Source organism: Salvelinus alpinus, chromosome 16 (genome assembly GCF_045679555.1).
Source record: "Salvelinus alpinus chromosome 16, SLU_Salpinus.1, whole genome shotgun sequence".
NCBI classification, from domain to species: domain Eukaryota; kingdom Metazoa; phylum Chordata; class Actinopteri; order Salmoniformes; family Salmonidae; genus Salvelinus; species Salvelinus alpinus.
This window is the reverse complement of record NC_092101.1, coordinates 24,122,260-24,149,762: the sequence shown is the minus strand read 5'-3', so window position 1 is coordinate 24,149,762 and position 27,503 is coordinate 24,122,260. Positions and strand designations below refer to the sequence as shown.

Here is a 27,503-nt window from a genome sequence, read left to right as displayed (position 1 = left end):
GGTCACTTTAATAATGTGTACATACTGTTTTACCAATTTCATATGTATATATTGTATTCTAGTCAATGCCACGTTGACATTGCTCGTCCTAATATTTATATATTTCTTAATTCCATTATTTTACTTTTAGATTTGTGTGTATTTTTGTGAATTGTTAGATAATACTGCACTGTTTGAGCTAGAAACACAAGCATGTCGCTACACCCACAATAACATCTGCTGAATATGTGTGTGCGACCAATAAAATGTGATTTGATTTGTCATACTCCGAACCTTTGTTCCTAGTCTTAGTTCTACCCGACTCTTTTAGTGGGGTGTACCAGAGACGGACCATTTGTGTAAACAAGTCCAACTAATACGGATAAACGATTCTTAGCGATAAAGAATAAAATAAATAGAAACCCGATACATATTAACGTTATATATGCGTAGGCTGTAGAAACTACTGAGAGCGATATTATAAGATTGTCATTGATTTCTTCAGCCGTCTTTATTTTCGACAATGGCATCACGCTCTCCATCGTCTTCACCTGATTCTGCCACAGGCTCAGGTACCGACCCAGCTCGGCCTGATACAGGAGAGCCTCTCGGCGGAGGATCAGACTCCGACTCAGATCTAGGATTAGGGAAATTCTACTGCGGTGTAGGTGACCCGGGTCATCGACTGGAAGGGGAGGAATTGGAACACGAATTTGAGGCAGCGGCAGACCGTCTCCGAGATCTAGTTCAGACGGCCAGTAGGGAACAATTGTTGTACCTGTATGCTAGGTATAAACAGGTGACTATCAGATAGCAGCACATCCCAAACAATGGTCCCATTTGTTATTTAGATAGATGCTAGCTAGATAGCTATCAGGTGACATGGTATGCATATTCAGGCTACATTCATGTCTGTAATTTTCTAGCTATTTGTGCCACCAAATCATGCTCTTGCGTACACAATATCATTGTTACACTGTTTTGTTGACTTGTGGTGTGGGGGAGGTAAACCACAGTTAAGTACACAAATCACAAACAGGTGTATAATCAATTTTCACCTATTACTTGCCATTGAATGGTTAGTGAGAATTCTGCCTAGTGCTGTCAAACGGATGATTCGGCTATGCTGCAATTCAATCCCTTCCCGAATCATCACCTCTTTCATATGTTCACAGGTAAAGGTTGGAAAGTGCAATACAGCAAAGCCTGGGTTTTTTGATTTTGAAGGTCAAAGAAAATGGTATGTTTGTCATTGGTTAATCATTGTGCTGGTGTGATGTGTTTATTCAATTTTTGGCAGGAATTTGCATGGGTGAATCTAGCACTTGATCATGACTATCAGTTCAATTACATTACACATAATAGTGTGGGAATGGGATGAAAGATATAGAACCTGAAATAAATCATTCTCTCTGATATTATTTGTGTATATACAATTTAAGTCGGAAGTTTACATATACCTTAGCCAAATACATTTAAACTCAGTTTCACAATTTCTGACATTTAATCATAGTATAAATTCCCTGTCTTAGATCAGTTAGGATCACCACTTTATTTTAAGAACGTGAAATGTCCGAATAATAGTAGAGAATTATTTAATTTCAGCTTTTATTTCTTTCATCACATTCCCAGTGGGTCAGAAGTTTACATACACTCAATTAGTATTTGGTAGCATTGCCTTTAAATAGTTTAACTTGGGTCAAACGTTTCTGGTAGCCTTCCACAAGCTTCCCACAATAAGTTGGGTGAATTTTGGCTCATTCCTCCTGACAGAGCCGGTGTAACTGAGTCAGGTTTGTAGGCCTCCTTGCTCACACACGCATTTTCAGTTCTGCCCACAAATGTTCTATAGGACTGAGTTCAGGGCTTTGTGATGGCCACTCCCTTTACTTTGTTGTCCTTAAGCCATTTTGCCACAACTTCAGAAGTATGCTTGGGGTCATTGTCCATTTGGGTTAGGGTTAGGCTTTGTGACCAAGCTTCAACTTCCTGACTGATGTCTTGAGATGTTGCTTCAATATATCCACATAATGTTACTTCCTCATGATGCCATCTATTTCGTGAAGTGCACTAGTCCCTCCTGCAGCAGAGAACCCCCACAACATAATGCTGCCACCACCGTGCTTCACGGTTGGGACGATGTTCTTCGGCTTGCAAGCCTCCCCCTTTTTCCTGCAAACACAACGATGGTCATTATGGCCAAACGGTTTTATTATTGTTTCATCAGACCAGAGGACATTTCTCCAAAAAGTATGATCTTTGTCCCCATGTGCAGTTGCAAACCGTAGTCTGGCTTTTTTATGGCAGTTCATGTTATGTTGATATAGGACTCGTTTTACTGTGGACATAGATACTTTTGTACCGGTTTCCTCCAGCATCTTCACAAGGTCCTTTGCTGTTGTTTTGGGAATGATTTGCACTTTTCTCACCAAAGTATGTTCATCTCTAGGAGACAGAACGCGTCTCCTTCCTGAGCGTCATGACGGCTGCGTGGTCCCATGGTGTTTATACTTGCGTACTATTGTTTGTACAGATGAACTTGGTACCTTCATGCATTTGTAAATTAATCCCAAGGATGAACCAGACTTGTGGAGGTCTACAATTTTTTTTTCTGATTTCTTTTGATTTTCCCATGACGTCAAGCAAAGAGGCACTGGGTTTGAAGGTAGGCCTTGAAATACATCCACAGGTACACCTCCAATTGACTCAAAGTATGTCAATTAGCCTATCAGATGCTTCTAACGCCATGACATAATTTTCTGGAATTTTCCAGGCTGTTTGAAGGCGCAGTCAACTTAGTGTAAGTAAACGTCTGACCCACTGGAATTGTGATACAGTGAATTATAAGTGAAATAATCTGTCTGTAAACAATTGTTGGAAAAATTACTTGTGTCATGCACAAAGTAGATGTCCTAACCGACTTGCCAAAGCTATAGTTTGTGGACAAGAAATTTCTGGAGTGGTTGAAAAAAGAGTTTTAATGACTCCAACCTAAGTGTATGTAAACTTCTGACTTCAACTGTGTGTGTGTGTATATACACTGCTCAAAAAAATAAAGGGAACACTAAAATAACACATCCTAGATCTGAATGAATAAAATATTATTAAATACTTTTTTCTTTACATAGTTGAATGTGCTGACAACAAAATCACACAAAAATTATCAATGGAAATCAAATTTATCAACCCATGGAGGTCTGGATTTGGAGTCACACTCAAAATTAAAGTGGAAAACCACACTACAGGCTGATCCAACTTTGATGCAATGTCCTTAAAACAAGTCAAAATGAGGCTCAGTAGTGTGTGTGGCCTCCACGTGCCTGTATGACCTCCCTACAATGCCTGGGCATGCTCCTGATGAGGTGGCGGATGGTCTCCTGAGGGATCTCCTTCCAGACCTGGACTAAAGCATCCGCCAACTCCTGGACAGTCTGGTGCAACGTGGCGTTGGTGGATGGAGCGAGACATGATGTCCCAGATGTGCTCAATTGGATTCAGGTCTGGGGAACGGGCGGGCCAGTCCATAGCATCAATGCCTTCCTCTTGCAGGAACTGCTGACACACTCCAGCCACATGAGGTCTAGGATTAGGAGGAACCCAGGGCCAACCGCACCAGCATATGGTCTCCCAAGGGGTCTGAGGATCTCATCTCGGTACCTAATGGCAGTCAGGCTACCTCTGGCGAGCACATGGAGGGCTGTGCGGCCCCACAAAGAAATGCCACCCCACACCATGACTGACCCACCGCCAAACCGGTCATGCTGGAGGATGTTGCAGGCAGCAGAACGTTCTCCACGGCGTCTCCAGACTCTGTCACGTCTGTCACGTGCTCAGTGTGAACCTGCTTTCATCTGTGAAGAGCACAGGGCGCCAGTGGCGAATTTGCCAATTTTTGTGTTCTCTGGCAAATGCCAAACGTCCTGCACGGTGTTGGGCTGTAAGCACAACCCCCACCTGTGGACGTCGGGCCCTCATACCACCCTCATGGAGTCTGTTTCTGACCGTTTGAGCAGACACATGCACATTTGTGGCCTGCTGGAGGTCATTTTGCAGGGCTCTGGCAGTGCTCCTCCTGCTCCTCCTTGCACAAAGGCGGAGGTAGCGGTCCTGCTGCTGGGTTGTTGCCCTCCTACGGCCTCCTCCACGTCTCCTGATGTACTGGTCTGTCTCCTGGTAGCGCCTCCATGCTCTGGACACTACGCTGACAGACACAGCAAACCTTCTTGCCACAGCTCGCATTGATGTGCCATCCTGGATGAGCTGCACTACCTGAGCCACTTGTGTGGGTTGTAGACTCCGTCTCATGCTACCACTAGAGTGAAAGCACCGCCAGCATTCAAAAGTGACCAAAACATCAGCCAGCATAGGAACTGAAAAGTGGTCTGTGGGTACCACCTGCAGAACCACTCCTTTATTGGGGGTGTCTTGCTAATTGCCTATAATTTCCACCCGTTGTCTATTCCATTTGCACAACAGCATGTGAAATTTATTGTCAATCAGTGTTGCTTCCTAAGTGGACAGTTTGATTTCACAGAAGTGTGATTGACTTGGAGTTACATTGTGTTGTTTAAGTGTTCCCTTTATTTTTTTGAGCAGTGTATATATATATATATATATATATATATATATATCCAGGGTCACACTCCAACACTCAGACATCATTTATAAACAAAGCGTTTGTGTTTAGTGAGTCCGCCAGCTCAGAGGCAGATGACCAGGGATGATCACTTGATAAGTGTGCGAATTTGACCATTGTCTGTCCTGCTAAGCATTCAAAAGTAACGAGTACTTTTGGGTGTCAGGGAAAATGTATGGAGTAAAAAGTACATCATTTTCTTTAGGGCTGTAGTGCATTAAAAGTTGTCTAAAATACACTGCTCAAAAAAATAAAGGGAACACTTAAACAACACAATGTAACTCCAAGTCTGGAGACGCCGTGGAGAACGTTCTGCTGCCTGGTTTGGCGGTGGGTCAGTCATGGTGTGGGGTGGCATTTCTTTGGGTGGCCGCACAGCCCTCCATGTGCTCGCCAGAGGTAGCCTGACTGCCATTAGGTACCGAGATGAGATCCTCAGACCCCTTGTGAGACCATATGCTGGTGCGGTTGGCCCTGGGTTCCTCCTAATGCTAGACCTCATGTGGCTGGAGTGTGTCAGCAGTTCCTGCAAGAGGAAGGCATTGATGCTATGGACTGGCCCGCCCGTTCCCCAGACCTGAATCCAATTGAGCACATCTGGGACATCATGTCTCGCTCCATCCACCAACGCCACGTTGCACCACAGACTGTCCAGGAGTTGGCGGATGCTTTAGTCCAGGTCTGGGAGGAGATCCCTCAGGATACCATCTGCCACCTCATCAGGAGCATGCCCAGGCATTGTAGGGAGGTCATACAGGCACGTGGAGGCCACACACACACTACTGAGCCTAATTTTGACTTGTTTTAAGGACATTACATCAAAGTTGGATCAGCCTGTAGTGTGGTTTTCCACTTTAATTTTGAGTGTGACTCCAAATCCAGACCTCCATGGGTTGATAAATTTGATTTCCATTGATAATTTTTGTGTGATTTTGTTGTCAGCACATTCAACTATGTAAAGAAAAAAGTATTTAATAAGAATATTTCATTCATTCAGATCTAGGATGTGTTATTTTAGTGTTCTCTTTATTTTTTTGAGCAGTGTATAAATATTGAAGTGAAGTACAGATACCCCAAAAAACGATTTTTACTAAAGTACTTTACACCACTGGACACTGGAAAAATACTGTCAGCTGCAACTGTGTTAAAACCGGTTGTATAGTGTTCAGTAAGTGTGTTTTTTGCATTGTGAAATTATTTTGATGTGATAGGAAAGTAAAGGGATTTATGTTTCTAGAACCGTACCGCAATTGAGAATCGATTCACGTTTAGATGGAGTATTAGGGAGTGTTAGCTTCCAGAGCCTTTTTGCCCTTTAAACAGAACATGTAAAGTCCTTGAACTAAGGAGTAATGTTAGGCTCCTTTTGTCCAATATTGGGCTTGGGTGAATCTAACTCTCAAAAATCCTTCATAGGGTTTTCAACAGTTAACTTCGCCCATGGTTGGCTGTGTAAACTACAATTTGTAGTGTTTTTATGATTAGAAATGTCAATAATCATCCCTTGTGAAATGGTTTTCGAAACATATGCCCCTCATCCGTTCATATCAGCGAGAAATAATCTTTAAAATAAAAAAGATACTTACTGTAGCAGTTTTGTACAAATCCATAAGCTGTGTGTGAGGAGGAACTGGGTAGGAACTACACACTTCATCCCCAGTTACGCTTACACACAATGTTCGGAGCATGCTAGATAACTAATTAGCACAGGTGGCTGCCTATGTCTACCATCTGTTTTGCGTAAACAAGCGCTGTAACACGGTGATGTGGCCGTGTGGGAACACTAACACTGTAACGGTGTATATTCATTTAAGTTCTTCGCTTAAAAAAATCATAATTCTCGCTGATATGAAAGATACTTTCATTATGTTTCCAAAACCGTACCCAAAGCGATGAGTTTTAACGTTCAGAACGAGCGTCAGGGATCTTACTCATTTACTGCATGGTCTTGTTCTCTTGAATGCTTTTGGGAGGAACAGAAGCAATCTGCTGAGTGTTGTGGTTGTGTTTTGCTACAGGACAGCATGGAAGCAGCTTGAGGACATGAGTGCAGAACAGGCAATGCAGGAGTACGTTTCGTGTGTAACTTCACTAGACCCAGACAGCAGTCAGAAGGTAAAAAGCCCTCATAAATCCAATAATACATTACACTTCATCTGATATATTTACATAATACCATTTCCAACTGCAGGAAACACAGCGATAGGAGAACTGAAACAAATGTCTTTCTCACATTTCAACCATTTTTATTTGTAGGTTAAGTGTGCAAATAATAGTATGTGCACCTTCTGATAAAAATCCTGTCTCCATTGCTTCAGTAGGCTTGACTTGACTAAATAAAGATAATGAACGTTGACAGCTCCATCGGCACCTTAGAATGCAGTATGGCACATTGACCAGCAGGGGGCACTGACTGACTGCAACTTGGCAGAAAGACCACGCATTTGTCAAATCAAATTGTATTTGTCACATGCTTCGTAAACAACAGGTATTTCACTGTTAGTCAACACCTGTTGTTTACAAAGCATGTAACAAATACAATTTGATTTGACAAATGCGTGGTCTTTCTGCCAAGTTGCATAGTCAGTCAGTGCCCCCTGCTAGTCAACATTTGTCTAACATTACCTGATACTGTCTCTTTTCATCTTTACAGATTAGAATGAAACCAACTCCAGGAAATTATTTTGTGATTCTCTTTGTTTTCATCTTCTATGTAGGCAAAATACAATTATTGTGAGTTTTACATTATTTGTGAGGGTTTTGGCTCTAGCCTAAATACAAGACGTTTTCTGCGCTCACAGATTGCGTATGTGGTGTACCTGCCTGCATCAGGGGTAGGGTTGTTATGCAGACATGAGCCTGCTCTCTCAGGGAGTACGGCACTGGAATCATTCACTCACTAAATGATACACCATTACAATAACAGCCCTGCCAACTGGGACCAAGCAGACTGACAGTAGCTAGATGTACATCCAATTGGCAATAGTGCACACAATGTACTTTTTCATGTACCGAATAAAAATCCCAAGTTCAATGTGTTTCTATGGCATTTTCAACTGGCCCGATAGTTTTGTCACAAAAACTGTTGCATTAAACAGCAGATGTGCCTACTCTTGTCTTGGCACCCACGCTCTAGCCAACAGCTGGCAGATACAGTGCGGGTAGGCTAGTCTACATGATGAGATTATTATGGATAAGAGCGACAATATTTTGGTCAAACAGCAGCCATGCATCGATCATCATGTCACCAGAATCACACCCTCGATATTTATTGGAAAGGAGCACCAAGATCACCGTGCACTTTCACCAAACTGTGAAGTTAATCATAATTTGTTTAATCTGTAGCCTTCTGTAGTTTAATAAACAACATGGTTTCCTGATTCGTAGTGTGAGGACCACACGTCATATCATCGCGTGACTCCAAGTTATGATGGTTATTACAGTGCCTTCAGAAAGTATTCATACTCCTTGACGTATTCCACATTTTGTTGTTACAGCCTGAATTCAAAATGTATTAAATATTTTTTTTTAACGCACAATACCCCATAATGACAAAGTTGAAACATGTTTTTAAGAAATATGTGCAAACGTACACTACCGTTCAAAAGTTTGGGGTCACTTAGAAATGTCCTTGTTTTTTAAAGAAAAGCACATTTTTTGTCCATTTTTAAAATAACATCAAATTTAATTACAAAGTTCCTCTGTCCAGTGTCTGTGTTATTATTGCCATCTTAATCTTTTCTTTTTATTGGCCAGTCTGCGATATGGCTTTTTCTTTGCAACATTCTTTGCCACTCACCATGCTTCACGGTAGGGATGGTGTTAGATGGGTGATGAGCTGTGCCTGGTTTTCTCCAGACATAGCACTTTTCATTCAGGCCAAAGAGTACAACTTTTGTCTCATCAGACCACAGAATCTTTTGCCTTATGATCTCAGTCTTTCACGTGCCTTTTTGCAAACTCCAGGCGTGCTGTCATGTGCCTTTTTTTCTCAGGTGTGGCTTCCGTCTGGCAACTCTCCCATTCAGCCCAGACTGGTGAAGTGCTGTAGAGACTGTTGTCCTTTTGGCAGTTTCTCCCATCTGTAGTTCTGTCAGTGGTCATTGGGTCCTTTTTGCCAGTTGCTCAGTTTGGTCGGACAGACGGAGTCTGAGTAGTTCCATGTTTTTTCAATTTCCCAGTGTTGGAGACCACTGTGCACACTAGAAATAGTTTTATATCCTTACCCAGATATATGCCTCATCACAATTCTCTCAGAGATCTACGAACAGTTACATGGACTTCATGATATAGTTTCTGCTCTGACATGCTGTAACATAAAAAAATGCGGAATAAGTCATAAGTATGAATACTTTCTAAAGACACTGTATATCAATATTTACGCATAAAGGCTTTTCCAAAGCCATTTCTCGCATAATACATTTTACTGACACAAAAAGATCCCACCATGTCGAACAAACAAATTGTCATTATTTATAAAATTGTACCAAAACTTCCTGTTTCCATTAAAGCTGTCATGATTTTTTTTTAGACATTACTGCATAAAAACTGTGGATGGAAACGTGGTTAAAGACTATGGGAATGGGAAGGAGGGGCTGCAAAAAGGTTGAATGAAACAACATGTTTGTGTTTCAATAGACCAGTCCCTCCTTTTGAAGTATTTAATTTCCAGCATGGGTAGGGTATGGTTTGATACAACAGATGCAGAATGGTTTTTATATCGTTTGTTCCGACCTCTATTTATCAAGGCTGAGGAAAGTACCAACATTTCTTCCCCAATGAAAATTCAGCACAAAGCAGATATGTCCCCTTCTCTGTCCTCAAAGGAGAGCTTTAGAGTGATGTTTAGCGGTGTGACATAAAAGCCTGTCACCCGTCCTGTTGTAGCTAGTGCCTTCCACCCGCCTCTCTCCTTCTCCGTCCGTCCTGCTACAATGTGAGTGTCAGCAGGCATCAGTGGCCTGCAAGCCAGCCTGACACGTCCCTTTCTCTGGTGCTGCCATCGAGACCAATACGTGCTGACAAGGCCCCCAGCGTGGCACAATGCCAGGGGAAGACAAATGCACAAATGCCCCTCTGAAAAGGATGTGATTGTATTAGTGTTAACAAAGTCCAGGGACTCTATTCTTACTAGGGTCCAGACAAACAGATTTAGGAGAGGCTGGATGGGGATGAAGGCAGCAGAAACAATAGTCAGTTTTTGACCTCCTATTTTTGGGGGATGCACTAGCTTTACATTATAAAAGGAAGTGCATCAACTAATATTCTGAGTTTAGAAGTGAATACCACTCCTGAAAGGCCATGATCCCCTCAAAAATGACATCTGATTTGTTAGTTGTCTTGTGTGAGTCACTGTGGAGAGAATATAGAACATAACTATACTAGCGCTGTTGTATCCATGCAGGCTATGATGGTTTACCGTTACAGCATGTATTATCAGGTCAGACATTTTTCAGAAAATAGGGAAAGCTAAAATAGCTCAAATTATTTTGAGCAGTTAAAATATACTACAGTACTCAAAGCTGACCTTTTAAATAGAACTATTACCCATGTTTTGGAGTCACGTCTAACAATATGTGAGAGCATCGTGACTACGTGAACCTATTTCTGTCTGTGAATAGGGAAATTCATTCTCCCAGTGGCTCTTTTGTTTTCCATTGTATGGCACAGTGTGCTTGTTTTAGGTGGGGAGAAGAGTGCACTGTTATACTAGATAACTAGGTAGGGGAATACTGAGCTGTCCTTAGAGCACAATAGTGTGGCACGCACCTCTACAGACTCACTGTTATTACAAGATGTGAAGGAGGTATTATGTCAAATGTGTTATTCATAGTGTAAGATCTTGGTGCAGTTGTCTGACCCCTTTCAATGAATGTCTGGATTTAATTTTTAGTTTCTTATTCCAGGAGAGAAGAGCGCCTAGGACAGGATTTGGAGGCCCAGCAGTCAGTTCCCTCTACCAAGAAGAAATGATCAGGTACGTCACACAGTCTGTCTGTCTGTCTGTCTGTCTGTCTGTCTGTCTGTCTGTCTGTCTGTCTGTCTGTCTGTCTGTCTGTCTGTCTGTCTGTCTGTCTGTCTGTCTGTCTGTCTGTCTGTCTGTCTGTCTGTCTGTCTCTCTCTCTCTCTCTCTCTCTCTCTCTCTCTCTCTCTCTCTCTCTCTCTCTCTCTCTCTCTGTCTCTGTCTCTGTCTCTGTCTCTGTCTCTGTCTCTGTCTCGCTCTCGCTCTCGCTCTCTCACTTCTGCCCTGAGTGTCAGAAGTTCCTCTGCAGACTGTAAACTGTTGTGGAGACAGTCCTGATTTATGTCAATTCTATTCACTCCCCTTATGGAAACCCTCAGAATCTTGTTCACCCCTAAACACCACCTTGTTTCTGGAAAAATTGATATTTTAGAAATTTTTATGAGGGCTGTATCCAGCAGGTTTTCCCCTAAATGATCCTCATTAGTATGCATGTGTTGAAGAGAGGTGGGCTGAGAAGCGCCTGCTTTTAATTAGTTTTTTGTTAGCGTGGTGAACTGAGAGAGTGGTGAGTATAGCACGCTGCCGTGTGGGCTCCCCTGGCGACGCCCCTCTAGATGATAGCCAATGGGGATGCTCCATGGGGACAGGAAGTCATTAACCTTCCCCCTCAGCGAGGTTTTTCTCGGGTGTATCCCGCTCCAAACTGTTACACTCACTGGTTCGCTGAATATCCAATTTTCCCCTCTTTTCCCCATATGGAGACCCTCTCCATATGAACTACTCTGCCTTCTCAAACAGCTGCTTTTCACTGAGTTAATTGCATCCTCTTTGCTCATTTTCTGCTCCGAGTCGGGTAGCTATGTGTGGAATGTGTATTGACAAAAGTAGGATTGATTGGCGATATCCCGAAGATAAGGAAGTCTGCTGCTTGTGATGGAATAGATTTTTGTGAGCTACACTTGTAATCCTCACAGATTGTGAAAACGCTCTGATCAACATCAGACTTATTGTTAGCTGATTGGCATTCTAGACCACTGGCTGGAGAGTCCCAGCGAGTGTGAGTTCTCTCATTGCCACTCAAAGCGCTTTGTTGTAGCCTGTGTGTTTTGTGTGTGTGTTGCCCATGGTGTGTGTGTGAGTGACCTCCCTATAAGAATGTGTGTGATTAATGGTAGAGCTGTTGAAGTAATCTGTAGTGGTCTGGCTGTGTTGGGAGATGAGTGTTCTCCTGTTGAAGGGCTGGCATGCATGCAGGCTGATTGATGAGGGGGAAATCTGTCAGTATGCCGGGCTGGGCTGTGGAGTAGGATTGTGTTGTATGAGGCTGGTGTGTGTCAGTGAGCTGGGCATCAGGACTGTTGTATGAAGCTGATGTGGGTTTTGCTCATGCAGGGTGGTGTCGTGGATGACGGAATGGTGTTTAGGGGTCGTGACACCAAATCCACATTTACAGTAATTGATTAGTTACACAGTAGTTACAACATCCACATGATGTTATAGTTCTGCATGATTCGGTTCGGCTCTCATACTCCCATAAAAGACCGTCGCTTGAAAAAACTGAAAAAGCGGCAATAGTAGTAGGCCAGTCATACACACATCAGGGATGATAACTGGCCCTACCCAACTCCCCCCCCCCCCCCCCCCACCCCACCCCACTCCCCCCCCCCCCACCGCACTCTCTCTCCCCCCCCACCCCACTCTCTCCCCCAGCTGGTAGTCAGCTGTGGTTAACCAGGCACTGGGGATGACAGAGTAGCCTGTGACCTTCCCAGCATGCCGTGCGGTGGGTGGTGCTGATTATGTCGTTTATCAGGGCACCATTAATCGTGTGTGTGCTTTCGGCCGGAGGGGTGGCCGGCAGCCATGAGGCCAAACCCTCGCCGGCCAGCGCAGCCTGACTGATAAGCGCTGCCATTGATTAGTTGCCGTGGGAGACTGATGGTGCCCACGTGGCAGGGACACTGGGTCAGCGCTGCGATCACCGGAGAAGGGGAGGGGCTGAATGTGTCCTCGCATGTAACCTTATTCTGTTCACCTGGAATGAGCTGTTTATAAATCAACGTGTGATACAGAGGCACAAGGCAAGCATCAGGAACAAAGGGAGAGAGGGCTCCACAGTATTCTGTTTAACACTGTTGCTATTTTAGGCTACATTTTGAGTTTCTGACACCCTACCTATCCTCTAATTATTTGATAATCCTACCTCTTATTCAGATACTTCAAAACACAAAGCAGAACCACATTTCTAAGTTCCCCTCCAGTTAGGTAGTTCCCCTCATAACCCATAGTGTTAATCCCAGCCAGCCTGTCCTCCACTGGGACTGGGCCTGGGACTGGGTTGCTTTCTGTCAGACAATGGCAACTAAATGCAATTAATTAGGATCCCTGCATGGATAAGAGGGGAAGACGTAAATATCTAAATGAGATTTAGCCCCTTCCCTGTATGCCCCCACTCTACCCTTACCCCACCTGGCGTGGCTTCATACCAGGAGGTGATTAGGTGGGATATAATTCGAGCTAGTGTGGCGTACCTACCGTACAGCAGCTCCACCAGGGATAACCCACCAGGGATGAGCAGGAGGAAATGTTATGTTTACCCCACCCAAGCTGTCATAGTGTGTGTGTGTGTGGGGGGGGGGGGTTTACCTCACCCACACCTGGCCCCTCAAACAGCCAGACACAGGGCTTTTTCCAGCCAAACAAAATGCCCAGCTGACGACAGTGTGTTCCACTCCTCTCCTATGGGGCCAAGAAACAGAAAGTTGCCCATTCACCTGACAATACTCAATATATTGGCATATGAATTCATATCCAGATTTGTTAATGACAAGATTTCAATAAGGATTCAATTACTTAATACATTTTATTCAGATCTATATTTTTGATTAGCCGTGTGTGTGGTGGTGGTGTTATTGATTGTTTTTGCTGAGAAGTAGAATTCCCTGGAGAACAGGTGTCTCTTCCCAGTTCCTTCACTTCAATGCATTGGTACTCTGATGCTTTTTCTTACTCTCCCCTCACAAGGAAGAAGACAAGAACATATTTGACTACTGCAGAGAGAACAACATAGAACACATTACCACGGCTATCAGTTCCAAGGAAGTGGATGTCAACGCAAAAGATGAAGAGGTAAGTGACATCCTGTCCTCTTTTTAAACAAAACATGTTATTCATCCCAAAACCTGCCCATTTGCAGTATGGTACAACATTCCCCTGTAGCTCCATTGTCTTTGGCCTCAAATTGACTATTAGTCCATGTGAACTCCTCACAGCAATATCTCAGATCTATGGGAGAAGCCCAGCTCTTTGACCCCAAATCTATTCAACTGCTCTTTATTCATTTATCACAGAGGGCAAATGCCTTAGTCCCTCTTTCATCACAGCAATTCTTCAAATGAGGAACCAGTTGGTGCATCAGCAGCCATGGCAGATGGTGGTGTTCTTTGTGGGGCCACTCCAGCATTATTTACCAGTGGACTGCAGGTCCTCAATACAACCAGCAGAGGGCACTAGTGAAGTTTCATCCACCCCCTGAGGTGATTCATCTCAGATAGGCAACCAGCTGAGAGAGTAGAACTGGGACGATAAACCAAATATTGTCCATACCGACAACTTATCGGAGGCATTTTGCTGATTTTGTTCATTATGATAAGTAGCCTACACTAGAGAAATGTGAATTTTGAAATGAAATAATTTTGCTAATATGGGTGATTGCTAACGGGACAATTGATGGCTACAACCATCAAACTAGTTGTAGTAGTTTAAAGGGTATAGTTATTGCATCAATTCAGGCTATTTTTAGAGCGAGAGAGAGGTCTGATTGAATAGATTAACATATCCTACCGTCTTCTCTCTTTGTTTAGGTACAATTTGGTGATAAATCCCGCTAGGCAAAAGTATAAACAGCCTGGCTTTGTATGTTTAGCCTATGTTCAAGAGTCAACAGTGACAGCCACAGACGGTTCTTTTAAGTACAGATTCATATTTTGCTATTTATATAATTCAAGTTTTGCTCTACCAAGAACCTTGTGTTCTCTACTTGCACTAATTGGAATATGCCATAATTGAATGTCCCACTAGTATCCTCCAAAGTCATATCTAGAGACTGAATAAATGACTCTTGTATCCACTGTTAACCGAAGTCTTCCAGTATTAGTGACTTAGTAGGCTGTTCTTCATCAGAATGTTCTGTTATATGTTTTCAGCAGTGGGGGATATTGGCACTTTAATTCAGGGTGATATGAGCCCGGGGGATGGCCTCTGACCCCTGGGGTGGCTGGTCCTCTGACCCCTGGTGTGGCTGGTCCTCTGACTCCCTTCCAGAGGCCAAAGGCATTAGCTGTAATGTACAGTGCAGGCGTGGGGCGAATGGGGAAATAATCCTAATGATGGGGAAAATAGATCAGGGTGCCCCGCCGCGTCCATATGGCTCACTGAGGCCATCTTATTACTGTTGCGGGGACGGTGGCATGGGGGCCACGCCGCAGGTATACATCATACACACCAGCCATAAGCATGGGATCAATCACACATGCTGTGAGCAAGGCCCACACAGAAGCAGGACAAATGTTGCTTTATGGCTGTGTGTGTATTCACTACACAGGAACAGACTGGTATTGTACAGCACTAGCTACACACTGGGCTGAGACACTGTACTGTATGTCTAGTACACTACCCAGAGCTGAACACAGGACTGATTCTAGACACTGACTACAGTGACTAATATACCCCGGTACTGGAGAGTATGAATACAGTCTAGTCAGTCATTACTAATAGAATCTCCCTCATGAATTTGTCTCCTTCACTCTCTGAATAATCATGAGATATGTTGTGTTTTTGCCTATTACTACTGTGTAGTTGTGTAGTGTACAAGCGACTGTCCCAGTAGACTCTGGGTGAAGCGTCCCCACATCCACACAGGTCTCCACATGCCACTGAGAGCGATCACACCGCCACTTCTAACCACCAATCCCATGTACCACAACAATGGAGGGCTGGATTTCATGTTGTAATACCGCCCAAGGAACTCCTCTTTTCCCTTTCTCTCTTTCTCTCAGGGACCAAATCCCCCCATTCAATTAGAGCCAATTGAGCTGACAGGTCCCCTCCCACTAAGACTGAGGAGCAGGCAGCGACTGAGGAGAGTGCCCTTTTAGGCCCATGTAGACATGTCTGTTGTGTGTTACCGTGGGTGCGAGTTAAAGCACCTGTCACGGCTCCTGGAAGTGGCTAATCCCCCACTACACAGGGAGTCTAGTTTAGCACTTTAGAACAGAGAGGTTCAGGCCATCCCTAACCTTCTATTATAAAAAGTGCCAGCAGCGCTGATTCCTGGTGGATGATTTCCAGTAGGGTTTTCTTATTTTGTTGTTATCTCAGACAAATAAGAGTGCTATGTTCCTCCTTAGGATAAATGGTTATTTCAAATATTTTTTGGGTCCATGAAAATGCTCTTTTATCCAACCAGACATTTTATTGGTGTACTTTTTGAGTGCACTGGGCAGTCTTTGTCTGAGAACCAATCCAGTAGAGAGGTTAAAGTGAAAGTTCACTCTTTTCCAAAACATAGTTCTCTTGAGAGTATATACAGAAAGTTCCGGAGTGTAATTAATATATGAGGAGAAACACTAACAAATAACAATCAGAGGGGCACACCAAAAACAGAGAAAGCACCGCGGTATTTAGGCTCCCGCCTCTCTCATAAATATCAATTTCAACATACAGCCGTGGTGATCAATATAATTTAAGCGATAGAATAGGACTTAGAGAGTTTGCTTTATCTAATTGCCTAAACTGAAAAATGAGCTCCCTGTGGCGGTTGTATTAGAATGAGGGGTTTGGAGCTAAGGAGAGGAGGGGAGAGAGAATGTGGGGGCTGATCAAGGGGATGCTCTCGTTTTGTCCACAGCATCCCATCAATCAACTCTAAGGACTCTGTCGGCCATCCGCAATTTGTCCCTGAGCTCCGGGACCAGCCCCCTCCACATCCACAACCCCCCTACACACACTCATATATATATATATATACATACATACATATATATATATATACACACACACACACACACACACACACACACACACACACACACACACACACACACACACACACACACACACACACACACACACACACACACACACACACACACACACACACACACACACACATACACCCCTCCTGCTGGTGAGGAGGCAGAGCTCATTCTGTCACCACCTCGTTTTATAGTTGGGATCTGAAGGCTCTGAGTTATAAATTGTAGTGCATCATTATTATTATTTTTAAGCTGAGAAATCTATTGTGTAGTTAACTTTGTGGAGCCGTGCATAACAGAAGGGAATAGATGGTTCTATTAGAGGTGAGGAGGGGTTGGGCCTCCATCCATCTCACTGAATGTTCCAGCAGGTCCCCACGCTGCATTTACATATCTCTGTGTGGTCAGACGCCCCACACACACTGTCACTATTCATGCCAGCTGTAGTCCATTCACTAGGCAACCTTACTAAGTACTGTACCTACCGGTAGTGCTTTAGTTTTCTTTCTCCTCTTGAGAAAATGTATCGTAGATCAAGAGTTAGGATTTACAATAGATAGTGTTAAGGTGTGTAAACAAGTACTGACATTTACTTTGAGGGTTTTACCTAAGACAAAAACGATTATCATATTTGATTCAGTATCTTGACTCCTCAACTCATTAGCTACTCCAATGATGGTTAACGGTACCCGTTGTACTTTGAAGTACCTGCTCATGTATTGTATAATGTGTTAGTGCAGGAATAAAGAGGCACACCTCTGTGTGTTTCAGGGACGGAATTTGCTGCACTGGGCCTGTGACAGAGGACACAAAGACCTGGTGTCTGTGTTACTGCAGAACAGTGCTGGCATTAACAGTCAGGTGAGTCTCTCACACACATACACAGACATCTGGGGATAGGGATCAAGGGGCACTTGATGCAGAAGTTCATGGGGTCAGATATTTTAGGAGATTTAAAGATTTCTGTGAGATTCACAATTGTGTTAAGAGGGGCATGACACCGTCACAGTGTGCTCTGTCAACAGCCCACCACACACCTCCAGTTTACACAGTACACTCTGTCAACAGTTGAGCACACACCTGCCAAACACACACCTCCAGTTTATTTTACTACACACCAGAGAGTCAATCCTCTGTATCCATGGAGGCCTAGTTTCTGTGGCTGGCCCAGGGGGCTATAGGCCCGGTGACACACTCCCTAGAACCCTCTGAGCAGGTCTACTGTAATTCACTTTGTGATATCGACAAATCCCATGGGGTTTATCCAACACAGTAAGCAGGTAGACGTTGTTTAGTGACCTGGCTGTGGAGAGAAAAACCCTGAACGCCATTCAGGTTTAGAGGCAGGCAGCTTTGTCTTAAGCTGGCTGAACGATGCATTAATACTGTGGTGCATACAGTTGTGGGGCCAGGGGCTTTACTGCCCCACGGTAAGACAAATCAATTGGAAGTAATCAGGCAAATTGTTTGCATTATACAACCCATAAAATCAGAACATTTGCAAATGACTTTCTTTTTTTGGCCTTGAACCTTTTTTTGTGTGGATGAAAACCAGAGCGCTGGCTTATAGAGAATTATATGGTCTTCCTGGCAGTGGCTATGGTCATGGTTTACAATCAAACATTACTACTTAAATGGAGGCATGTTAAATGCTGCATTGTAATTACAGAGAAGTGGAGCCTCTCTCTGAAGCCCATTGTAACATGTACTGTATTTAGCCTTCATTTATGAATAATAACAGTAGTTACAATAACAGTACACTGATATAAAAAAAAGTGGTTAAATATGGTCAAATCTAATACCTGTACATCTCTGGCATCTCAGATGAGTTTCAGACACATGCTCTGGGAGTATGTGTGCAATATGCATAGCTTTACACATGCATACTATTTCCTAGTGTAGGTACCAGTAAGTGTAATTGAATGCCAGACAGTCCTTATTAAGACCCAGGGTGAGAGGTCACTCTGCAGTCCCTCTCAGGCCATTAGGACCCCTACGGTCATGTCTAGATGGGATACAGCTTTTGTCAAATTGACATCAAAAGTTTATTTTATTTTTTGCATTTTAGCTAACCCTAAACCTTTTCCTATCCTTAACCTAATTCTCCTAACATGCTGCCTATGTTCTCCTAAACCTGCCATGAAAGTCAATTTTGACAAAAGCTGTGTCATTTCTAGACTAAACCCATCTTCGTTCTGTGCTCAGAAGTACCCAGTCAGCTGCCTGAGGGTAGATATTAAGGCAACTGGATTTTTGCACAATAATTATTGAGATCAGGTTTACGAGATGGCGTGGGGGTGGCCGAAAGGAAATACGACTAGCTAAATCATACAACAGTCTTTGCCAAATGATTATACAATGTAAACCCCACGTAACTTAGAGTTGATGGGGATATAAAGCCTGCTACTTCTTATTACATTCTATTAGATTGCTGTTTTCAGTCACTTTCTGGCCATGCTGAACTAGACTAGATGCCTTGGATGCTACATGCCTTTTCGCTGTTAAACTGGCAAACATACATGTGGTAATAGTATCGTAGTAGGTATGTACAGTAGTAGGTTTGACATATACATTGGGGTCTGAAATTATTGACACCCTTGATAAAGATGAGCAACAATGACTGTATCAAATAAATAATACAAATACTGAGCTTTTATTGTATGCTCCATAAAATGGGGAAATTATATTTTATTATAACACAATTGCTCAGAGAAATTGATTTTGTTTAACAAGTAAGATCATGACATGCTAACCTCCCCTGTTATTGGTAATGGTGAGAGGTTAGCAGGTCGTGGGGGTATGATCATTGACCCTCTGTAACTGTCTCACTCAACATTATTCATGATTCAATCAGGATTATCCGTAATCATGGTAGCATCCACATCAATGTACAAGTGTTTAGAAACATGTTTTATTCTTATTTATAATGAGTCACTCAAATTACACAATACATTTATTTACCATTAATTACCATTGGGCACAAAATTATCTGAAACACAACCAAAACGAACAGCAAATGCATCCAACAAGTTTGTAGAGTAACAAGCTTGATGTAGTCACTGCGTGAGCCTGGAATTGAGTATCTTAAATAATCCTGCTGCCCCCGCTCCTCACAGCCTTTAGGGAACTAACTCTCGCACTTGACTCTTTTCCCCCCTTACTAGCTCTGACTTTGATGATAGCTACTCTATTGAGGACAAATGGACTTACTGTGATATGTGCTTGTCCCACCTACTGTAGCCATTTTAAGATGAATTCACTAACTGTAAGTTGTTCTGGATAAGAGCGTCTGCTAAATGACTAAAATGTCAAATGTAATATGGGACCAAATACTAAACTTATGAATACTTTATTTATAAGAATCTTTAGGGGTGTCAATAATTCTGACCACTACCTTTTTTGAGAAAAAAAAGTATTACTTGTTAAAAAATATATAATTCTCTGAGAAATTGAATTAGTATGAAATAATATCCCAATTTTGGGGGCATACAATATAGCTCAGTATTAGAATTATTTAATTTATACTGTCTTTTTTTTCATCTTTATCAAGGGTGTTAATAATTTTGGAGCCCACTGTCAGTGCCAGCTCTAGCCTTTTTGGGGGCCCTAAGCAAGATTTGGTATCAAACTTGCACCTTGTGTGTTCTACTATTCTAACCTTCAATAGTAAGTTGACACCCTGATGGAGGGTTGTGGCTGCCTGGGGCCCTAAGCGACCACATGTGTGTGTGTGTTGATATAAAGTCAAGGAGTCTGAGTACTGTCCGAAGCCTGTGTGTGTGTGTGTGTAAACACTCAGCAAAAAACTAAACGTCCCTTTTTCAGGACCCTGTCTTTCAAAGATAATTCGTAAAATCCAAATAACTTCACAGATCTTCATTGTAAAGGGTTTAAACACTGTTTTCCATGCTTGTTCAATGAACCATAAACAATTAATGAACATGCACCTGTGGAGCGGTCGTTAAGACACTAATAGCTTACAGACGGTAGGCAATTAAGGTCACAGTTATGAAAACTTAGGACACTAAAGAGGCTTTTCTACTGACTCTGAAAAACACAAGAAGAAAGATGCCCAGGGTCCCTGCTCATCTGCGTGAACGTGCCTTAGGCATGCTGCAAGGAGGCATGAGGACTGCAGATGTGGCCAGGGCAATAAATTGCAATGTCCGTACTGTGAGACGCCTAAGACAGCGCTACAGGACGGACAGCTGATTGTCCTCGCAGTGGCAGACCACGTGTAACAACACCTGCACAGGATCGATACATCCGAACATCACACCTGCGGGACAGGTACAGGATGGCAACAACAACTGCCCGAGTTACACCAGGAACGCACAATCCCTCCATCAGTGCTCAGACTGTCCGCAATAGGCTGAGAGAGGCTGGACTGAGGGCTTGTAGGCCTGTTGTAAGGCAGGTCCTCACCAGACATCACCGGCAATAACGTCGCCTATGGGCACAAACCCACTGTCGCTGGACCAGACAGGACTGGCAAAAAGTGCTCTCCACTGACGAGTTGCGGTTTTGTCTCACCAGGGGTGATGGTCAGATTCGCGTTTATTGTTGAAGGAATGAGCGTTACACCGAGGATGGTACTCTGGAGCGGAATCGATTTGGAGGTGGAGGGTCCATCATGGTCTGGGGTGGTGTGTCACAGCTTCATCGGACTGAGCTTGTTGTCATTGCCTGCAATCTCAACGCTGTGCGTTACAGGGAAGACATCCTCCTCCCTCATGTAGTACCCTTCCTGCAGGCTCATCCTGACATGACCCTCCAGCATGACAATGCCACCAGCCATACTGCTCGGTCTGTGTGTGATTTCCTGCAAGACAGAAATGTCAGTGTTCTGCCACGGCCAGTGAAGAGCCCGGATCTCAATCCCATTGAGCACGTCTGGGAACTGTTGGATCGGAGGGTGAGGGCTAGGGCCATTCCCCCCAGAAATGTCTGGGAACTTGCAGGTGTCTTGGTGGAAGAGTGGGGTAACATCTCACAGCAAGAACTGGCAAATCTGGTGCAGTCCATGAGGAGGAGATGCACTGCAGTACTTAATGCAGCTGGTGGCCACACCAGGTACTGACTGTTACTTTTGATTTTGACCCCCCCTTTGTTCATGGACATATTATTCAATTTCTGTTAGTCACATGTCTGTGGAACTTGTTCAGTTTATGTCTGTTGTTGAATCTTGTTATGTTCATACAAATATTTCACATGTTAAGTTTGCTGAAAATAAGCACAGTTGACAGTGAGAGGACTGAGGACTGAGTTTATAACTACAGTTGAAGTTGGAAGTTTACATACACCTTAGCCAAATACATTTAAACTCAGTTTTTCACAATTCCTGACATTTAATCCTAGTAAAATTCCCTGTCTTAGGTCAGTTAGAATCACCACTTTATTTTAAGAACGTGAAATGTCAGAATATAATTTTTTATAAATGTATTAACATTATTCCACTTTGACATTATGGGGTACTGTGTGTAGGCCAGTGACACAAATCTCCATTAATATTTTAAGTTAAGGCTGTGTAACACAGCAACATTTCGAAAAAGACAAGGGTTGTGAATACTTTCTGAAGACACTGTACACACAGAGAATAATAGTAGAGAGAATTATTTATTTCCGCTTTTATTTCTTTCCTCCCATTCCCAGTAGGTCAGAAGTTTACATACACTAAATTAGTATTTGGTAGAATTGCCTTTAAATTGTTTAACTTGGGTCAAACATTTTGGGTAGCCTTCCACAAGCTTCCCACAATAAGTTGGGAGAATTATGGCCCATTCCTCCTGACAGAGCTGGTGTAACTCAGGTTTGTAGGCCTCCTTGCTCGCACACACTTTTTTAGTTCTGCCTACAAATTTTCTATAGGATTGAGGTCAGGGCTTTGTGATGGCCACTCCAATACCTTGACTTTGTTGTCCTTAAGCCATTTTGCCACAACTTTGGAAGTATGCTTGGGGTCATTGTCCATTTGGAAGACCAATTTGCGACCAAGCTTTAACTTCCTGACTGATGTCTTGAGATATTTCCACGTAATATTAATTCCTCATGATGCCATCTATTTTGTGAAGTGCACAAATCAATACTTTGTTAGAGCCACCTTTTGCAGGAATTACAGCTGCAAGTCTCTTGGGGTATGTCTCTATAAAGTTGGCACATCTAGCCACTGGGATTTTTGCCCATTCTTCAAGGTAAAACTGCTCCAGCTCCTTCGAGTTGGATGGGTTCTGCTGGTGTACAGCAATCTTTAAGTCATACCACAGATTCTCAATTGGATAGAGGTCTGTGCTTTGACTAGGCCATTCCAAGACATTTAAATGTTTCCCCTTAAACCACTCGATTGTTACTTTAGCAGTATGTTTAGGGTCATTGTCCTGCTGGTGAACCTCCGTCGCAGTCTCAAATCTCTGGAAGACTGACATTTCCCTGTATTTAGCACCATCCATCATTCCTTCAATTCTGACCAGTTTCCCAGGCCCTGCTGATGAAAAACATCCCCACAGCATGATACTACCACCACTGTTTGCATATTTTTTTCTTTAAGCAATGGCTTTTTTCTGGCCACTCTTCAGTAAAGCCCAGCTCTGTGGAGTGTACGGCTTAAAGTGGTCCTATGGACAGATACGCCAATCTCCGCTGTGGAGCTTTGCAACTCCTTCAGGGTTATCTTGGTCTCTCTTTGTTGCCTCTCTGATTAATACCCTCCTTGCCTGGTCTGTGAGTTTTGGTGGGCGGCCCTCTCTTGGCAGGTTTGTTGTGGTGTCATATTCTTTCCATTTTTTAATAATGGATTTAATGGTGCCCCGTGGGATGTTCAAAGTTTCTGATATTTTTTTTTTATAACCCAACCCTGATCTGTAGTTCTCCACAACTTTGTCCCTGACCTGTTTGGAAAGCTCCTTGGTCATCATGGTCCTGCTTGCTTGGTGGTGCTCCTTGCTTGGTGGTGCGCCTTGCTTAGTGGTGTTGCAGACTCTGGGGCCTTTCAGAACAGGTGTATATATACTCAGATCATGTGACACTTAGATTACACAGGTGGACTTTATTTAACTTCTGAAGTTAATTGGTTGCACCAGATCTTATTTAGGTGCTTCATAGCAAAGGAGGTGAATACATATGCACGCACCACTTTTCCGTTTTTTTTTTCGTTTTTTTGAAACAAGGTCTTTTTTTCATTTAATTTCACCAATTTGGACTATATTGTGTATGTCCATTGTATGAAATCCAATAAAAATCAATTTAAATTTCTGGTTGTAATGCAACAAAATAGGAAAAAACGCCAAGGGGATGAATACTTTTGCAAGGCACTGTAGGTGGTGGTATACAGAAGATAGCCCATATTATGGCAAGAACAGCTCAAATATGCAAAGAGACGGAATCTAAAACAAAAATCCAGAAAATCACATTGTATGATGAAGTAATTTGCATTTTATTGCATGACATAAGTATTTGATACATCAGAAAAGCAGAACTTAATATTTGGTACAGAAACCTTTGTTTGCAATTACAGAGGTCATACGTTTCCTGTAGTTCTTGACCAGGTTTGCACACACTGCAGCAGGGATTTTGGCCCACTCCTCCATACAGACCTTCTCCAGATCCTTCAGGTTTCGGGGCTGTCGCTGGGCAATATGGACTTTCAGCTCCCTCCAAAGATTTTCTATTGGGTTCAGGTCTGGAGACTGGCTAGGCCACTCCAGGACCTTGAGATGCTTCTTACGGAGCCACTCCTTAGTTGCCCTGGCTGTGTGTTTCGGGTCGTTGTCATGCTGGAAGACCCAGCCACGACCCATCTTCAATGCTCTAACTGAGGGAAGGAGGTTGTTGGCCAAGATCTCGCGATACATGGCCCCATCCATCCTCCCCTCAATACGGTGCAGTCATCCTGTCCCCTTTGCAGAAAAGCATCCCCAAAGAATGATGTTTCCACCTCCATGCTTCACGGTTGGGATGGTGTTCTTGGGGTTGTACTCATCCTTCTTCTTCCTCCAAACACGGCGAGTGGAGTTTAGACCAAAAAGCTCTATTTTTGTCTCATCAGACCACATGACCTTCTCCCATTCCTCCTCTGGGTCATCCAGATGGTCATTGGCAAACTTCAGACGGGCCTGGACATGCGCTGGCTTGACCAGGGGGACCTTGCGTGCGCTGCAGGATTTTAATCCATGACGGCGTAGTGTGTTACTAATGGTTTTCTTTGAGACTGTGGTCCCAGCTCTCTTCAGGTCATTGACCAGGTCCTGCCGTGTAGTTCTGGGCTGATCCCTCACCTTCCTCATGATCATTGATGCCCCACGAGGTGAGATCTTGCATGGAGCCCCAGACCGAGGGTGATTGAACTTCTTCCATTTTCTAATAATTGCGCCAACAGTTGTTGCCTTCTCACCAAGCTGCTTGCCTATTGTCCTGTAGCCCATCCCAGCCTTGTGCAGGTCTACAATTTTATCCCTGATGTCCTTACACAGCTCTCTGGTCTTGGCCATTGTGGAGATGTTGGAGTCTGTTTGATTGAGTGTGTGGACAGGTGTCTTTTATACAGGTAACGAGTTCAAACAGGTGCAGTTAATACAGGTAATGAGTGGAGAACAGGAGGGCTTCTTAAAGAAAAACTAACAGGTCTGTGAGAGCCGGAATTCTTACTGGTTGGTAGGTGATCAAATACTTATGTCATGCAATAAAATGCAAATTAATTACTTAAAAATCATACAATGTGATTTTCTGGATTTTTGTTTTAGATTCCGTCTCTCACAGTTGAAGTGTACCGATGATAAGAATTACAGACCTCTACATGCTTTGTAAGTAGGAAAACCTGCAAAATCGGCAGTGTATCAAATACTTGTTCTCCCCACTGTATATGTGCAGTGAATTATAATATGTATAATGATATATATCATTATCAAATAATTTAAATTGTAAATTGTCCTGTGAATGTGAAAAGTCTCCTCCGTTTTACGTTCTCACATTCCTTTTGTCTGTGTATGATAGGCAGTAGAGGATGTTTGGTATTGGGTTTTTGGGGTATTGGATATCCCAGTAATCTGAACTGACCTCTGCCAACTGCCGTTAAATAAAGATAAAAGTGATTTATGTTTAATTTGTTGATTAAATAACAAACAAAAAAAATGCGTTCAGTGAAAATCGTTGAAAATTAATCAACTGATTGTTTCAGTGGATGTCCAAACCCGGTAACCTGCATTATGGACTGTTTGATTTCTAATCTGGGATCAGAAGGGACTACAATAGGTAGCTCTGTCCATGAATACCCAGATCAACTGTATACCACCTGTCATTAGCAGAATGCCTCACACTGGCCCTTAACCACCATATCACTGCTTCTCTACTGCACTTTAACAAATGAACCCCAGAAACTGGGCCGGATGGCAGAAGTAGGGTACCCTGTTTGTGAAGTCAGAAGCATAACTCAGTTATTTTATGTGGGCTGACATTTAGTGTACTGCATTGTAATAAAGGCACATCTAAATATCCTCAAAATTCCATTATATAATAAACATAATCATTCAGTTTACAGGAATTTAAAAGTTGAAACAAGTCCTTAAGAGTTGATGCATCCGGGCGTCAATCTAAGTAATATCCGTCAGTTTAAGATAGGCAGATGCAGTGGATTGAGATATCTCTATGTCGGCCTTCCATACAGTATCTGCGGTGGAAGGTGGCAGAGCTATAGTGGTGTTTGTCAGACCACGAAAACGACTGTAGCGTCTGAACGGACGCCTACAAACGAATATCCTTTTTGTTATTTCATAGTTTGGATGTCTTCACTATTATTCTAAAAATAAAGCATAAGCCTTGAATGAGTAGGTGTGTCCAACCTTTTGACTGGTACTGTATTTGTTTTTTATTTTCGGGATGGAAAAACGCTTTCAGTTTGAACTTAAAGGACTAAAACCAGATATAAAGTATGTAGAAAAGATAATGGACCTACAGTGCATTTGGAAAGTTTTCGGACCCCTTGACTTTTCCCACATTTTGTTACATAATGATGAAGTAAAAACAGTTTTTTAGACATGCTTGCAAATGTATAAAAAAAAATTGTTGTTGAAATATCTCATTTATACAGTGGGGAGAACAAGTATTTGATACACTGCCGATTTTGCAGGTTTTCCTACTTACAAAGCATGTAGAGGTCTGTCATTTTTATCATAGGTACACTTCAACTGTGAGAGACGGAATCTAAAACAAAAATCCAGAAAATCACATTGTATGATTTTTAAGTAATTAATTTGCATTTTATTGCATGACATAAGTATTTGATCACCTACCAACCAGTAAGAATTCCGGCTCTCACAGACCTGTTAGTTTTTCTTTAAGAAGCCCTCCTGTTCTCCACTCATTACCTGTATTAACTGCACCTGTTTGAACTCGTTACCTGTATAAAAGACACCTGTCCACACACTCAATCAAACAGACTCCAACCTCTCCACAATGGCCAAGACCAGAGAGCTGTGTAAGGACATCAGGGATAAATTGTAGACCTGTACAAGGCTGGGATGGGCTACAGGACAATAGCCAAGCAGCTTGGTGAGAAGGCAACAACTGTTGGCACAATTATTAGAAAATGGAAGAAGTTCAAGATGACGGTCAATCACCCTCGGTCTGGGGCTCCATGCAAGATCTCACCTCGTGGGGCATCAATGATCATGAGGAATGTGAGGGATCAGCCCAGAACTACACGGCAGGACCTGGTCAATGACCTGAAGAGAGCTGGGACCACAGTCTCAAAGAAAACCATTAGTAACACACTACGCCGTCATGGATTAAAATCCTGCAGCGCACGCAAGGTCCCCCTGCTCAAGCCAGCGCATGTCCAGGCCCGTCTGAAGTTTGCCAATGACCATCTGGATGATCCAGAGGAGGAATGGGAGAAGGT

The 27,503-nt window shown here is 43.0% G+C and overlaps 1 protein-coding gene across 2 annotated transcripts in view; it reads left to right on the top strand.

Annotated features, from left to right (window-relative positions):
* The first annotated feature begins 349 nt into the window (after positions 1-349).
* The window catches only part of LOC139541171 (acyl-CoA-binding domain-containing protein 6-like), a 54,836-nt gene continuing 27,682 nt past the window's right edge, over positions 350-27,503 (top strand). The window contains exons 1-6 of one of the 2 annotated variants that reach the window (XM_071345503.1): positions 362-778; positions 1,155-1,219; positions 6,634-6,730; positions 10,522-10,593; positions 13,605-13,709; positions 17,387-17,476. In XM_071345503.1, the coding sequence (XP_071201604.1) occupies positions 503-778; positions 1,155-1,219; positions 6,634-6,730; positions 10,522-10,593; positions 13,605-13,709; positions 17,387-17,476 (705 nt within the window). In that variant the 5' untranslated portion in view covers positions 362-502. Of the gene's footprint in view, positions 779-1,154; positions 1,220-6,633; positions 6,731-10,521; positions 10,594-13,604; positions 13,710-17,386; positions 17,477-27,503 lie in introns of both variants that reach the window. The other variant, XM_071345505.1, reaches the window with a different exon arrangement.